Source organism: Rhinopithecus roxellana, chromosome 6 (assembly GCF_007565055.1).
Source record: "Rhinopithecus roxellana isolate Shanxi Qingling chromosome 6, ASM756505v1, whole genome shotgun sequence".
Taxonomy (NCBI): Eukaryota; Metazoa; Chordata; class Mammalia; order Primates; family Cercopithecidae; genus Rhinopithecus; species Rhinopithecus roxellana.
The window spans coordinates 66,526,615-66,543,939 of NC_044554.1; the positions used below are offsets into that span (position 1 = coordinate 66,526,615).

The following is a 17,325-nucleotide window of genomic DNA, read 5'->3' on the forward strand; positions in this document are numbered from 1 at the left end:
TAGAATTTAAATGAGAGAAAAATGTTGAGCATTAAAAATAAATAGAAATTTATAAATTATACCAGTTAATGAAAATAAATCTTATTTTACAAAGCAACAAAACATAAAATATTGAAGAACTTAAAAAGAAATGTTTGAATGACATATCTTTATTAAGGATTCATAAAGAAGATTTGAATAAACAGACTCTATGTTATCAAATGGAGGCTTAGTATTATAGCTATGTTATGTCTTTCATAATAAATTTTAAAAATTTATATGACTAATAAAAGTTCTAACTTTTTGAACTGGTTTAATTAGGTCTAAAGACTATTAGTGAGACTAATCAGAAATTTTTAAAAAGAGTATGATAGAGTACACCATGAACCAATGGTATAACATACAAACATAATAATCATAAAAATGTAGCATTGGCATATTAAGAGAAAAATGGCCTAGAGCAGAAAATCCAGATAGGTGTTCAAGAATATATAAGAATTTGATATGTTAAAAGTAATGTTATATAAATTATTTGGGAAAGGAATACACATGTAATAAATAACACTGGAAGAATTGGTTCACAATTTGGAAAATGTAAAGTTAGGATCCTTATCTTAACCCAAATATTACACTGACTATAACAAAAGAATTAATTGCAAAAATATGAATCTATTGAATCACTACAGATTAGACAAGAATCTTAATGAAAGATTAAGGGACAAGATTAAAAACCATGCTTTTCTATAATATAGGGGAATTCTCATTATAGTTGAAGTGAATATAACATATCATCACGTTAAAGTATATCACTTTAAAGAGGCAAAGAGAGAAATGTTGTAAGGCACCAATATACAAATGGTCATTAAGATGGGAGGCTAATAGATTTTTTTTAAAAATTTTCTTCTTTCTACACTTTTATTTTCCACATTTCTAATATGAATATGTATTACTTTTGTAATTTAAAAAATAGACTATAATTTTAAAAGGTAAATCCTGAGCCAAGTCATAGGGTCTGAAATGACTATAACATATTGTGGTGGTGGAGCATTAGAAGTCCTATCTGCTGAAGTGGGAATTTTGGTGCCCAAATTGGAATTGTATGGGGAGGAGTGTCTTCAATATGCCTTGAAAAGATAAACATTAACTATGATATATCAAGTTATATACATTATTTTAAATCAAAACTTGTCTCTCATGTGTATGATCTAGTATAATTATGTAGAAAAATGCAAATAATTGAATTTAATCAAACAGGCTTTTCTTTGTTCAGGGACTTAGGAATATATCTATGAAATAATTTGCTTTTCTGAAAGTCTTTCTTTTAAACTGGTTGTTTTGCCTGAAGATACACTCTTAATCTTATTTGCCACTTACCTTAGGTTTTCCAGTGTTTTAGAAACCCTGGGGCATTGCATGGAAATTTTTAATACCTGAAGGGGACACCTGGCACCTGCCTGAAGCACTTTCTATTTCCTGCCAGGCACAAAGGAGAGATGTTATTGTAAGCTGATCTAGAGCTCTTCAGTGGTTGATTTACAAGTGTCTCCTCATGTGTCCTCAGGCAGCTAAGAGTCTTCAGTTTTTGCTGCTACATTTAAATTACAGAAGAAGACAGAGAGCAGGTGATTCTCAGCAAAGGGCCCTTATCTTCTAATTTTCTCTGCCCTTTGTAAATAGGTAAGATAGTGGCTCAAATTAGTTCATTAGTCCAACACATCTGTTTCTACAGGTCCTTGATGGAGCCAGCTGAAGAATCCACAAAGCAGAATCTTGAGTGTGAAACTCTCTTTTGAGCTTGATGTTATATTTTAAGAAAAATCATATAGAGGCATAGACTCAGACACACTACCTTCCAAGGCTAAAATACTTTAGTCATTTGTATAAATATAAATATATAAGCTTTATTAGCATTGGCCTTTATCACAAATGTCCGGTCCTTTTGCTTGGGAATTTCAGCCATTTTATGCCAATTTTTTCATAAGTGGATGGCTGAAATTCACAAGAAGTTTTTTTTTGTTTAACAGTTCAGAAAAATGCTTAAAATGTAATAGAAAGTTTTTTCCTTTTTAAATGTATTTCAACATAAGTATTGACATTTTTGTTAGTATTTGTTAATACATATGGTCAACATTTCTGTAAAAGTTTATATTTTATAATATTTTTGACTCCTGTTTCACTGTTGTCTTTAAAGATTAACACGAGTGCATGAACGCATTACACGTAGAGAACCTGCAGTTGCAGTTAATTTAAGAGACAAGTTAATCATTGGTCTAGTTGATGTAAGTGAATGGGGAGTTTGGAGAAGTAGAAGATAACCCTGAACTGGAAGAATCAAAGGAAATTTCACGGAGGAGAAGGAATAGTAGTAATGGCAGAGGTTTTGAGTCATGTAGACCTGATTTTAAATTAGCATTTACTGCCATGACTTTGCAATCTTGGGTAAATTATTTGACTTTTTGAATCTCAGTTCTTCTATTTGTACAAGAGGAGTAGTAATAATTTAGAATTAGAGGGATACTATTTGTGAAGTGCCCTTACCATTTAAATTATTTGTATCGTTCCTCTTCCCTTTCACTTCTCTGACTTTGTTTTCCGTAATTGATTCCTTAGGGCAGTGTATCAGAAAAGAAGAGACCTAAAAACTTCTCTTTTTTGAGGAACCAGATTTGGTCAATGGCTCTAAATCTAAGAATAATGAAAATGTGGTGACACAGTGAACCAAAACTCTGAATGCAGGGAAAAATTAATCCAGGTTGACATTTGCTATTTTTGTTAGTGTAGAATTTGCAGGGTCTCAGCAGTAGCCCAGTTACAGGATAATTGATACTGTTTAGGAGAATTGGGTTTAGTGGTTTTGTTCAGTCACACTTACTTGAAGATTACTTAAATCATCTTCAAGTGATCTTAGAGAGTATAAGGAGGAAGCAGTTAGAAATAAGAGAACATGCCTTAGAATCCAGGATTTCAGAGCTGGAGGGGCCCTGACAGAGCATCTTGTTCAGTTCTCTAATTTTTACTGAGAAGTAACCAAAAACCAGAGAGATCATGTTTTGTCCAGGGCCACAAAGTTAATTGGTTGTGGTGTTAGAACTGGAATGCAAGTCTGGTTTCTCAGGCCATTGGTTTTACTGCAACACTGCATAAGGTGCACTATTCCAACATAGCTTCTTCAGTTATACCAGTGTTGCAAATAAATGATCAACCACGTTATTGTTATGTGATTACTTTAAACATTTGGGCCTTTTATTCTTTTATAATTAAACATCTATATAAACTCTATACTATATTAGAGGATATAATGAATAGCACCGAACATTAAAAATCAGTCCTTTTAATTGAGGTCTTGATGCTCTTAGGGAGATATCATTAATCAAACCTTCACCTGATTTTTCAAACTGGTCATGGTGCCAATTTTCTAGTACCTAGCATCAGAACCTTGAGTTGTTCTTTGCCTCCTGACTTTTGCTGCCATATTTAATCAGATACTTAGATTCTGTCAATTTGGCATCTAAAACATATTTTCTGTCATTCCTTTGTTTTCATTTCCCTGGGTCATCCTGTTTCCACTTTCTGCATAACCTGCCTCCCAACTCATCTCTACCTTCAACCTATGCTTGCTTCAATTAATTTTACACATTATTTTCAGCAATAATTTTAAATATTGATCATAGTTCTCCATTTCAAGTGAACAATATTCAGTATTTAAGCCTAGTATTTAAGATGCTGTATGATCTAATCTAGGCTAAGTTTGGGAAGAAAATCATTAAATATTAACTAATTTGAAGTGACATCTCCCCTGAGGCTTGGAAACATCTAGGCAAGGAATGAAGAGAGTAAACAGCTGAATAAAGGCCTGCATTTGGAGATCTTATGTAATGTTCAAGGACCTAAGAGTGGAGCAGATGAAGCTGGAGGGATGAGGGACCCCATTACAGAGGTCCCTAAGAGCAGCAATGTCAGCTGAAGGCCCAGGATTAGTGACGTGGTTCAGGAAGGTGTCCAAGGCCAATCGCTTTCTAAGCTGTCCAGCTGGGACCTGGATCCAGGTCTAACTGACTGATCCTCTCTCTCCCCTAGCCAGCTGCTTCTATCAGTCATTTCACCTGTCTGTCTCATCTCAGGGTACATGTTTTCATCTGTCTTCAGTACGGGAGGTGCATACTTTCATGTGCGGATCCTAGTGCTCTGGAGATAGTCCTGTATAATTGAAAATGCTTGTATTTCTACCTTATGTTCCCCCTATTTTGTCCTGGAACCCAAATCATTTTAAATTCAGAAAAAAAAAGATCTACTTGTCAGCTTGATAGCAGTTACTCTTTAGCGTGCGATGTGCTTCTTGGCATGGTTTTCACGGATTTAAAAGTCACTGCACTATGCAGTTACAATGTATCTGTGTCACATTGGGAAAAGCACAATGTAAAGTTTGATAGTCTTGTTCCTGGTTATCAATAGGCAGAGAAGCTCCTATGAAATTCAGAATGACTTTTAAATCTGGGCCTAGATGCATAAATGTATTTATTCATAGCAGGTTCACAGATTCCCTTCTTTCTCTTTGCTGTTCTCTCCGCAGCAACTCCAAGAAACTGACTGAATTATTTAAAACAGTTGCTTCATAATTCAGAAAAATTCAGGGAGAAACTTTAACAAATACTTCTTAATCTACAAATTTAGATTGTTGGATTATTTATACTCCAAGCTGAGACGGTTGTAAGAAAAAGGCAACAAATCAGATGTTTGATTTCCCAGGAATTAAGCAACTGGTATGACTTCCATTTGTTTTTTACTTGGATTGACCAACTGCTTATTGGACTATCATTGCATTGATGTTAGAAGTTTTGTATGCCTAATTTCAGGACAATTAAATTAGCCTTCTGACATTTTAGCTTAGAAAACTGAACTCTATCCTGAGAAATGGGAAATTCTTAGAAAGCAATGCTTTGCAACCACAATGCATCAAAGAGTCTGAAATTTCTCTTAGATTCATCTTAGGAACTTATATTGTAACATATACAATGTTTTGCCAACTTAAGCCAATTTGCCTTTTTTTTACTGAAAAGGAACAAAACCCAAGAATATACACCACAAACTGTGAAAGTCCTTAACTAAAGTACGTGTGATATTTCTTAGACCAGTAAGAATTTATTATTTTCTGGGAACCTGAGATCTAATCACAAGATTTAGATTTCATTAATGAAGATGTAAAACAATCTTCCTATAAAATTTAAGAGGCTGAATTCCTGTCTCACCATGCAAACACTTTGCTCTATGTTGTTAATTTTAAGCTATACACTAGAACACATCACAACTCTACAATTGGTGATATTTAAAATGGTTAGCTGACATACAGCCTTTGACAATATTTAGCACTTTATAGCAATACATTAACACTAACTTTAGAAACTATAGCATAATGAAATTTTACAGCCAATTAGGTTGATGAGTCACTGTCAGCTTCCTAAACTCCCCTTTTAGATGAATGAGAGAATCAAATATAGGAAGTGAGGAGCAAATTCTAGCTGCTGTAAAATCTTAAGTGTCATCATGAGGTTGAAGTGTTAAGGAACAGAAAAATACGTTGTCTAAACAGCCTGAAAAGAAATAAAATGATTCACTTTTAAGTTTAGAAATGGTAATAGTGTTCAGTCTTTCAGTTTGTCACCATATGCTTACGTTGATTTATGGGGAGAGTTTTACAGTGTTTATTGATTCACATGTGGTACCAGTTACTAGGCAGACTTCTGAACTCTTTAAAAGAACAAAAATGTACAAAGTTGGAATATATTTAATCGTCAAAATAATTGGAGTTTATAACTAGAAAAAATGATTTGAATAGTGAAAATTTAAATATGTTTCTTTAATAAGATTATGTGTATTTGATTATTCATTTAGACCTATTGTATATAAAGTTGAATTTTTAGTTTGATTTTTTGGTAGGGACAGGGTCTCACTATGCTGCCCAGGCTGGTCTTGAACTCCTGACATCAAGCAATCCTCCCACCTCAGCTTTTCAAAATATTGAGATTACAGCTGTGAGCCACCACACCAGGTTGTTTATTCTTTAAGAAATGCTGAGGCAGAGTATATCTATTAAATTGGAGCATGTCAATTACAATTTATCAGGAAATTCTTGAACACTGAGGAGTATCTCTATGGATTGACAGGGAGGTTGCACTTGCATTAAAATACAATGATAATATATTAAATTGATAATATGTAATATAAAGTAAAATAATATATTGAGGTTGCACTGGCACTAAAATAAACTGATAATATATTAAATCAAGAACATTTTAGGATAGATTAAGTTTAAAACTATAAAACTGTCACACATGTCTAGCTGTTACATGAATTTCATAGGTTTTAAAAAATTTCCAAATTCCTTAATGTTCTTGTGGTCATTGCTTCATTTGAAACCATTTGGCTTAGGCATTTTCTGCCAGTTCTATGCCCACTCTCCACCCTTCACCCTGCAGTAATGGAAATATGGAAATCCTCCCTTTTCTTTAAAGCCCACAAAATTAAAAAAAATCGATTAAAAGCCAATAATATTTACAAAAGAGGTGTGTGAGGGGTGTGTGTGTGTGTGTATATATATATATGTCTGCAGCAGAGGGATTTACAAAGCAGCAATACAAACAATGTGGAATGTTAGATTTCCCTCTGCCATTATTGTACCTTGGGTGCAAGCCTTTCTCTGTGTTGCTCCATCCTCCTTTCCCTCATCTCTGTATCTTTTTCTTCCTACTGCCTTCTATTTTCTGTTTCCACCCTCTCATGAGGAACACATTCAATTCCTTACACTTTCTTATTTACAGATCTTTCGTGTCTTTCTGGCTTCTACTATTGTCATCAGCTCTAGGCCTCCCTGTGTGTCTAAGGACACGGTGGAAGCTTTGAAATGCATGAGTATTGGGATTTGTGTTCTTTGACTCTTCATCTAGTAAGAAAAGGAGAATAATTTGATTAGATTTTCTTTGGGTTGTGCATATCATGAAAGAATTATTAATTTCATACTTCAATACCATAAAACTCTCTAAACAATAGATCTATAGAGGTATTTTTGAGGATTGCTGTATGGAAGAGCAGAAATTTCCTAAAGCTGGCCCACAGACTTAGCTGGTTGCACCAGAATCTCCTAGTGAGTTGTTGAAATGACAGATCCTTTATGTCCCAGGTAGGAAGATTCTGACCCAGCAAGTCTGGGGTGGTGCTAAGAAATCTGTACTTAAGGAGAGAACCAAGTGTGGAAACAACCGCCCTGAACCTCATTGTCTTCATTTTCTGTTTTCAAGTGCAGTGATGCAAAATAAATGAAACACAGGGATATCCATCCAGACCTAGGGACTGATCCTCAAAGTCGTTATTTAGTCTTCTCTCTGAAATTTCCTCGTCACTTACCTCTTTGTTCATAAGCAAGTATCCTGGTTTTTCCAGGGCTCTTCACATTTTGATCCTAGGTCCTGAGAACCCCCTCAGTCCTGGACTAACAAGAGTGGATAGTCACCAGACTAGAATCTGTAAGAAAATAATAGCATCTATTTGGTTGCTGTAACCATCTTTCAATATTTATTTATGAATGCTCTACTTTGTGGTTAAAGCCATGGGAGAGAAATTTTAGGCAGAAGTGGAAATGGTTGTTTTCACAGGAAACTTGATGAGAGATTCTGGGAACAAGCAGTGTTGTCCTAAGACTCAGGAGACAAAAGTATAACCTAGAGATAGGGAGAGAACATAGTCCCCATGTCTTGTGGATCTTAGCTTAGATCATGCAGCTAAAGTAGGTTGAAGGAGACAATATACCTTTTGAGAAGTAGTCTTCCCTGTCTCTTTGTGCTTGCAAACTTGCAAAATATCAGTAGGATATTTTAGGGAATCTCCTACAGAGATAGCCTCGTTTTACATATATTGTTTGATATGGAAGCAGGAGACTACATAGAGATATGGTAGGCCATTGGAAATATGGGACTATACACTTAGACAGCAAGAAAGATTTGGAAAACTAATTTTCCAAAAAGCTAATTTCCAAAATGAATTAAACTAATTATTAAAAATTGATCTAATGTTCTGGACTCTGTAGCCAACATTTTATAGTCCCATTTATATTTCTAGACTGTAGAAATTTTAGTAGTTGACAAAATTGACAATGAGCAGATTCTGAGGTTGGGGATGAAGAAACTCAGCCTTGGAGAATGAAAAGTTGAGACATGAGAAAAATCAGAAAACCCATGCCAAACAGGGAGGAGCAGAATTCAGCATCATGACAGACCACAGAGACCAGAATACCAACCAAGAGCATCTGAAAGAACAGTGTCACAAGTGATTAAGACCAAAGGAAAAACAAAAACAATAATTGGATGAATAAAAATAAACTGACCACTATTTTTGTTTAGGAAAAAAACCACAGGTTTTTCAGAGTGTAAATATCCAAATATAAACCACTTTAATTCAACTCTCTAAATATATATGTTATATGCATTGGTGTTTAGAAAACAAATACGTGTTGAACATAAGTACAATTTATTCAAGGTTAGTAACATCCATGGAAAGTTGAAAATACTTGCTTTTGTCTAAGTGTTACCAGTTGTGTAAGGGTTGGTGATGGATGGAGGAGTGATAGGAGATCACTTTTTGTTCCCTTAATAAACTCTTGATGTCCCTTTCATAATTTTTCTTGCATGCCCAACATTCTTGCCATCTACCAAACTTTTCTGTGAATTGAGAGAATATTGGGCTTGCAGTCTGAGACCTATGAATGCTTCCCAAACCTGCCCTATGTACCCCATGTAATTATAACCTCCATGAGTTTCAGTTTCCTTGCTTTCAAAACGATAATGTTGGATCATAGTTGAGCTCTCATTTATATTTCATTTAAAATATATGTCTATTCTGTATTAAATTATAAACACCAACCTAAAAGTAATCTCCAGTGCCAATTATCAGCCCTAAATATGCCCAAACACAGGTACATTTATTCTGAGTGACATTCATTTTGAGGTGTCTGCATCTTTTTAATAGAAATTCTAAATAGAAAACTGAGTTCAAAAAGAAAACAAATTGAATGATCATTGTAAAGATAACTAGGGTCACTTAAGGGAGTATTGTCATATGATAATTACAAAAAGGCTCCCAAATAGAGCACATTCAAAATTATAACTGATTTGGTGGGTGGTGAAAGACCTTGCTTTGGGCCACTAATTAAATGACACTCCTGGAGCTGAGATAGATGACAAGAATGACACACTACACATTTTGCATAAAAGATCAAGCCACTACCAAAGCATTATGTAATTACTAGAATGCACAATATAATAGGACTCAATAAGGTAGAAATAACGATAATGAAACTATACATCTTTTATTTACTTCATATCTTTTTGTTGCTAATGAAATAGTTTTACTCTTTCTAAATAAACTCAATATCCAGTTTAAAAACCTGACTCAGTAAGTATAGAATTAATCAGAAGTGAAATCAAATAGTTGTGTCTCATTAAGTGTCCTCAAATGATGGAAATCTTAGCTCTAATGCCGTCTTTTCTTGGAATCTAATGTCAACTGATGTTTTTATCTTTTATTTTGCAGGGCTGGAGCGAATTGCTCGGGATTCATCTTATGAACAGGAAGGAAAGGTCCAATTTGTAATTGATGCAGTATATTCCATGGCTTACGCCCTGCACAATATGCACAAAGATCTCTGCCCTGGATACATTGGCCTTTGTCCACGAATGAGTACCATTGATGGGAAAGAGCTACTTGGTTATATTCGGGCTGTAAATTTTAATGGTAAGTTACAACGTGTGTGTGTGTGTGTCTAAGTACTTTAAAAGCAACAGGGTATGTTTTTCCTCCTATATATAGAAGATACTCAGGCAGAGTGGAAAACACAGAATTAGAAGCAGTTCTCTTCTTTGATCATAAGTGTGAGTTTTTCCACCTGCTTTTACATCTCAAACATATTTTTATGCTACCATTAATCTATGCGTGAAGGAAGCAAAAGTTTAAAATAAGCCTCTATCAATCAAAATGTTCTAGTTAAATATCACTATTGAAGAGATCACTTAGAAGGCTTGAAAACCATTGACACTAGATTATATTTCTTTGAAAGTGTTTTGTTCATGCTGTTATTAGAGAAGAGATTGTAGACATTTTGTTTCGAAATGGATTCTAAGCTTTTGAAACAGTAAGCTGACTTGAAGAAAATGGCTGATTTGGGGTTGCTATATATTTTATACTCAAAGAGGTTTCAGTTTCTGTGTTTTCCGTTTCCTTGTATTTTTCTCAATGACTCAGTCATTTGGAAGCAAAGGGATGCACACAATGTAGACAGGATTTTTATACTGTAAAAGCAGAAATGTTGTTTCTGTGACTGCCACAAGAAACATACAGAATATACTGGATTCATAGTATTTGATTGAGAATAGCCCAACTGCCTGTCTGAAGTGATGGAATTATTGAATGCTGCCATTCTTTCATGAGAGTTGCAATGGTTGTTGCCCACGACTTTGATCATTATTTTCAAATGAAATGATAGAATGCTCTGAGCTGCCTAATACTTTTGGTTTGGCTTTAATCCATACAATGGACATGCCTTGAGACACACACAGCACTGCACCGTCTATCATAACACACTCCAGTGACCTCAGCTGCCAGCATTTCTCAGAAAAGCACAAGGTCATCTTCAATTTAGAATTCAAGTGGAAACTTTTTTTTCTTTTTTCTTTTTTTTTTTTTTGCATTTTTTTGCATTTTTCCTTTAAAGGCAACCTAAGACAGAATTTGGTTTAAATTCAACACACATTGTCTGTGGCAGAATATTTGTGAAGCATTACATAACATTAATCTTTTTGTTGGGAATATGAATACTAACGGGAGTTTGAAAATAATTTTTATGCAATTATGAAATTGACCAAAAGAGGAATGTTGCAATACAAGGTTGTTTACGATAACCTGAGGTTGGGGAACTCTTCCTTTATCTAATATTGCTAGTTAAGAGGTGGGAAGAATAACGCAGATGTGTGAAGTTTCCATAGAACTGAAGCTCACCTCCAGAAGACAGGGAAATCTTTTAAAGAAGCATTAAAGAAAGCATTTTAAAGGCATTTGTCTTTTATCTTAACCATAGATCAAAATCTAACCCTTCCTTGATGACTTCAATTATTATAATTATTATACCATCCTGTAATATAATGATCCTATTAAAGACGGTTAAAGAATATCTTAATGTAATGGCTATTAAGAGGATTTGCCTCTAGACTCCAATGAATGATCTTTGAGCTCTGTCCACTTTTTACAGTGGATTTTTTTTTTTCTCATTATCAAAGTGTTTCTGATGCTGTTGCTGTGCTTGTTTTTAGGACAGGTGCTGATGATACATTACTGGGGACAATAGACAAAACGTTCATGGCACTTAGAGTTTCCTGGAGAACTTAGGTATTAATCAAATAAGCAAACAAAAATATAATTATGTAATCTGCAATGAGTGCTGAAAAGGGAGATATTCTGGTTTTAGAGTTTATAATAGTGGACATTTCCCTAATATAGGGATTTAGGAGCAGATGAAATCTGAAGGGAGTAGGTGTCTCAGATAAGGGCAGAGCAATAGGCCGGGCCATGTAGACCATGTGAGGTCTTATAGGCCATTATTAAGGTTTATTCTTCATCTTGAAAGCAACAAGAACCTATTGGAGCATAATAGAAGGTTATTAATGCTAACCTTATAGCATTATAAGTTAATATAATATTAACTTATAATATAAGTTGTCTAATATAAGGTTACGTATATCTCAGATGAGGGTTATGGAAAATAAATAAATCTTAGTATATGAACTTAAAAGACAATCTCTGTTGAGCTCTTTGGAGATTGATTTTGCTGGACTTGAGACTTGATTGTGTTCCAGTAGCTGATAATACAGGATAAGAGACCTGAAGATAAGCAAATGATCATAAAATACATAATTCTGTTGATTTTCAGTAATTTCCAGGATATTCATCACATTTTAATTTTATTATTGACTTATATATTAATGTTCATTCTGTTTATGATAAAAATGACACACACAGCTGTTTAAATAGAAGTACACCATCAAAACTACTAAAGGAGGAAGAAACAAATATGGTAAGCAGAATAAAAGATGAAATCATTAACTTTGAGCTTCTTAAGCAATCAAAGCATAAAGGGATTGACAATGTGATTTATAATTTTCATTATATGATAGGAGCAAGCCTACCTATTTTTCAAGAGAGAACAAATTTTCTTGGAAATTATTTCCAAAAGAAAGGTGTCATATGCTACTTTGACAGCCAAATGAGCAATGTTATTTAACAAAATTTTACAGCAAAAGCAGAAGTCTTCTCTGGCTGTTTTGCATTTGTACCCACAATCAAAGTTAAAAAATGATGTAACTCTCGTAACACTGAAAGTATATTTCATTAAGGGTGTTTTCAAGGAGGAAGATAATCATCCTTGATTTAGATTTATAACTCTTTTGAACCCTGATGATACGGGGATGTACCATACTCTGAAGAATAAATGAAGAACATCTCCCTTATACTCTAGTTTTAAGACTCTATCTTCAAAAATATCCTACTCAGAAATCTAACATTTCAATCTGTTAAAAAACAAGAACTGTTGGCTTGAAGAGATTGGCATAGCTCTGGCCGGTCCACTTCCTTAGTCTTGCTTACTGGTCTCGGAAGTACCTTGAAGAGTCCCAGTGGCTCTATGAAGCACACATACAATCTACAGACTCACATACATATCATTGCTCTTTGCAGGGAATTAATAGCAGCTGGAAGTAGAGTTTTGGTGCTTTTGTTAGCTGTTAGGAACCTAGAAAACAGCTATGTTATGTTGTTAATTGGAAACCAGATGAGTTGGTTATGGTGGTGATAGCTGGTGTTCTCACCTGGTGGGATAGCTGTCCCACCTCCCTAACACCAAAAGTGCAAGGAAGACATTGGCCAAAACAAGGTTTACCCAGGATCAATTTTTAATTTTCTGAAGAACCCAGATGTGCTTGACTAGAACCAGAGCTGCTTATTATACACAACAAAAAATAGTATATATTAGAAGATTTTTAGCCTAGCTATTGCCAGTTGTCAAATAATGAGCTTTATAAGACAACTGCCAAGTTTGTACAGTGTGGCCTTCTCGATTATCTGCCAGGATCAGTGAACTACAAAATGTACTCTCAAGGAATTAAAAAAAATTGACCCATTTGATGGAATTACTTAGTAATGCCCATTTAAAATTGAATAGTGGCTATCCCAAAGTATAATTTTTGTACAGATAAAATTATTGTTAAATTAGTTCTTTTTTACATAATTAGATATCAGGATACATTTCTTTGTATGCTCCTTTTTAGTTTGAGATAGTAAAACCATGTTATCAGTGTGGAGGAAGATTCTGCTTCCAGTTTATAGGAGCAGGAGGTGAAGTAGCCAGGTACTGGAAGCTCATCAGATGATTGGTATAAAATTAAAGAGAACTGTTGGTCTGTTAAAATTTAATCTTGCTCACATTGTAACCAGGTGTGTGGTATGCTTACTTAAGCAATGGTTTAAAGATATTTAAAAGATTGTGCTTCTTCCAGTGTATCATCTAATTCACAAAGCAAAGAATATATTCGAATTTAGAGTGATAAACAACTAGTATTTCAGGCCAAAATTATTTCATAAAAAATAACTAAAGCTGGAATATTCAAACTACTGAACTGTAGAGTGCTAATTGGCATCAGAGACATAAGCTACAATGGTGGTTTAATTGAATGTAATCACTGAAACTGATTTTTTTAAGTCACTGAAAAAAGGTACCTGAACCATCTTCTGCGTCTGTATTTTAAGCACATTCTGAATCATAGTGTATCCAGAATCACTGATGTTTCCCTTACAGGTTTTCTTAACATCTTCTGTCTACTTGGGAAGCCAGAGGGAAAAAGACTTTCTTTTTAGGGTTACTTTTATTGCTGCTATCTGAACAAAATGTTATTTCTATAATTTTTAAACCCTAAGATTTATCAAAAAATACAGAGAAAAGGAGGTCAGATATTTTAGGAACTTGTCAATTCCTTACTCCAGACTGATCTATAGGCAATACAATATTAATTTTGTACATCTTGTATAGAATCAAAGGTGTTTCTGTTACTATGAGAACCATATTTATCATAAAGAAAGTGTTGGATAGAATTTCAGAGCTATCTCCCTACTTCCTTGCCCTATAGCTGAACTCATGTCAGGGCAGGTCAAGCACAGTGGCATATTAATTGTAATTGTTTGATTGTATATAACCAACCAACTTGAGAAGCCAACTAAAACTTGCTTAATTCAGCTAAAATGAGGAATTTGTGCATGTGCATCAGGAAACCCCATAGCAGAACAGAAACAAGTATAAAGAAAGAACTGGTCCTAAGAAATAAAAACCTATAAGGAAAAAAAAAGGATCTCTGTCTGTCTGTCTGCTTTATCTGTTTCTCTTTATATTGGTTTTCTCTTCTAGGTTCACAGGGTAGCAGACGGTCTCCATTTCTAGGGTTTAGCTATTCTTTGTTTAAGACACCTGTCAAAACTAACGTTTTAAAAGTCTCAATTTCAACTTCTTGGAAGCTTTAATCTCATTAGCCAAACTTAGGTTGTATGTCAGATCTATTCCAGATTATCTGTACAGGAGGAAGTAGTACAAACTTGGTTGTCACAGACCACTCCCTATAGATAAAAGAGACATTTAGAAAGTTTCTATAAGTGCCTTATGGGGAAAGCTTAAGCAGGGAGGTAGAAACCTGAGAGAGGGGGTGATGCCTAGGTATCTGAATCTCATTGTTTCTTTCGGTGGATGAGTTTGCATTAGTCTGAGGGAGACAGGAATCAAGTAGAATCTGTGATAATTGGAGAGAAGAGTCAACTTTGGAATTTTGTAATGCAAACTCTTGTATTGGGGTTGAATTATCTGACACCAAGAGGAAGGAAGCAGCTTCCCTAAACTCAGCAGTGAGTTGTGATCTAAATATTTCAGTGCTCAATATTCCAAGGATAATATGGAAATATTTGTTAGATTGTAAAGATCAGTACAGAGATTGAAGTTATCAGCATCTTCTTTCCTTTAGAAAACTTATTGATTTCAAAGAGTTAATGCAAAATATCCAAATATACAATTTCGAGAGTCTTTGAACACTGTAGTCTGATTCTGAAGGAAATTTATTAGCATAAAATACCTTTAAGCTATCTGAAAGGAATAATTATAGTTTAACATTAGAAATTATACTATAATCATGCTAATAGGTCAAATAAGACAATAATAAACATTTGATAAGATTATGTAAAGTCATATGATAAAAATATTAGCCTAAGTTATGTTATAAATACAAAACAAACTAGAAATTGACCAAATATTTAACACATAAAGCACATCTTTCTTAGTCTATAGCTGATTGTATATTTATAGTTATTCTTATCAAAGAGATGGATTAAACCTATTACCATAATTATTAATATTCTATCAATTTTAACCAATGTGGTAAACGTGAAACAAAAATGACAAAGATTATTACTAAAAGGGAAAAATCATTTCATGATAATTTTCAAATTATTTGATCTCAAGACAATATTTATATTAGAAAGATAAAATATAACATTAATATTAGAACATTAAGACTTTTCTACATAGTATTAAGAGGTCATTGATTAATACATGGGAACTGAAACTCTTGTTTTCTTTTGCAAAAATTACTGAAAATATGTTGGAATAAATTGAACCTATTTGAAGACAACTTTACATATTTGAAAAAAAGGAGAGACATTTCTTGTTTATGGACAGAAGAGCTAAATATAGGAAAAATGTTAATTCTTCCTGAATAAATCTGTATTCATTCACATTATAATTCCAGTAGAAATATCTAGGCAGTATTTCCTGGAATTTTAATAGTATTTTAAATTTTAATTATGAGAGTAAATGAGCAAAAATAACTAGAGTGATTTTAAGGAAAAATATTCCTACCAAACATTTAACATTTAAGAATAATGTTAAACTACAATAATCAATCCAGTATGAATCTAATACCAGAATAGACATGTGATAAACTACCATAAACAATCCAGTATGAAACTAGTACCAAAACAGACATGTGATAAACCAAATAGAAATAGTCAGAAACATATAATGATGATAAGTAAATAAACCTACAATTGTGTGTGTATATATATATATATATATATATATATGAATTTATCATATGATAATGGTGGTTTTATAACTCAGTGGGAAATAACATTTTATTGATTAAGAGTTTACAGCAGAGTCAACTGAGATGATTTTTCCACATAAGAAAGTATTATCCATTTGAAATTTATTTTACAATTATGTTAAAAAGAAGCAAAATAATAAAGAAAAGAAAATGTAGGAGAAAGTTTATTTGATTTGAATGGGAAAGTTTAAAATAAGTAAAATAAATTATTATAAAAAATGCCTTATTTGATTCTTTAGAAGTATAACACTTGGATATTAAAAATTATGAACATAATTTTAAAACAGAACTTATAAGGATTCACTGGGGTTGTTGTGTCAAAACATCAATATCCTAAATATTAAAAGAGCAGAGTCAACTGAGATGATTAAGAGTTTACAGCAGAGTCAACTGAGATGATTTTTCCACATAAGAAAGTATTATCCATTTGAAATTTATTTTACAATTATGTGAAAAAGAAGCAAAATAATAAAGAAAAGAAAATGTAGGAGAAAGTTTATTTGATTTGAATGGGAAAGTTTAAAATCAGTAAAATAAATTATTATAAAAAATGCCTTATTTGATTCTTTAGAAGTATAACACTTGGATATTAAAAATTATGAACATAATTTTAAAACAGAACTTATAAGGATTCATTGGGGTTGTTGTGTCAAAACATCAATATCCTAAATATTAAAAGAGCCACAAGAATTGATATAAACTATGCAATCTCTAGGAGATCAATTAACAAAACTTGTAAATGTTAATAAATATTTGAAAAAAATGCTAAGTCTCACGTATAATCAAAGAAAGGCCAATTCATCAATGAGAGACTATTTTCCCCTTATCAAATTTATGAAGACTTAAACATTTATAGTTACTAAAATGTATTATATAGATTAGCATCATTTTTTTGGAGATCATTTGCTTGGTATGTATCCAATTCTTATTTTCTTATTTCTAGAAATGTATTCTAAGAAAATTATTAACAATTATATTTACAGTAATTCATTCACTTTGTTTTTAACTAAAACCTACCAATAATATATTGTATAGTATAAAATCACTCTAGTTATTTTGCTCATTTACTCTCATAATCAAAATAAAAATAATTATATTTACAGTAATTCATTCA

At 33.1% G+C, this 17,325-nt stretch overlaps 1 protein-coding gene across 11 annotated transcripts in view; it reads left to right on the plus strand.

The window, feature by feature from the left end:
• Nucleotides 1-17,325, plus strand: part of GRM8 (glutamate metabotropic receptor 8) — an 858,863-nt gene that overhangs the window by 503,185 nt on the left and 338,353 nt on the right. For all 11 annotated transcript variants that reach the window (XR_004058116.1, XM_030933345.1, XM_030933348.1 and 8 more), the window contains one exon: nucleotides 9,559-9,759. Coding sequence is in view for 10 of the 11 variants with exons in the window: in XM_030933345.1 (XP_030789205.1) it covers nucleotides 9,559-9,759 (201 nt within the window). In the remaining variant the exon portion in view is untranslated. The remainder of the gene's footprint in view (nucleotides 1-9,558; nucleotides 9,760-17,325) is intronic.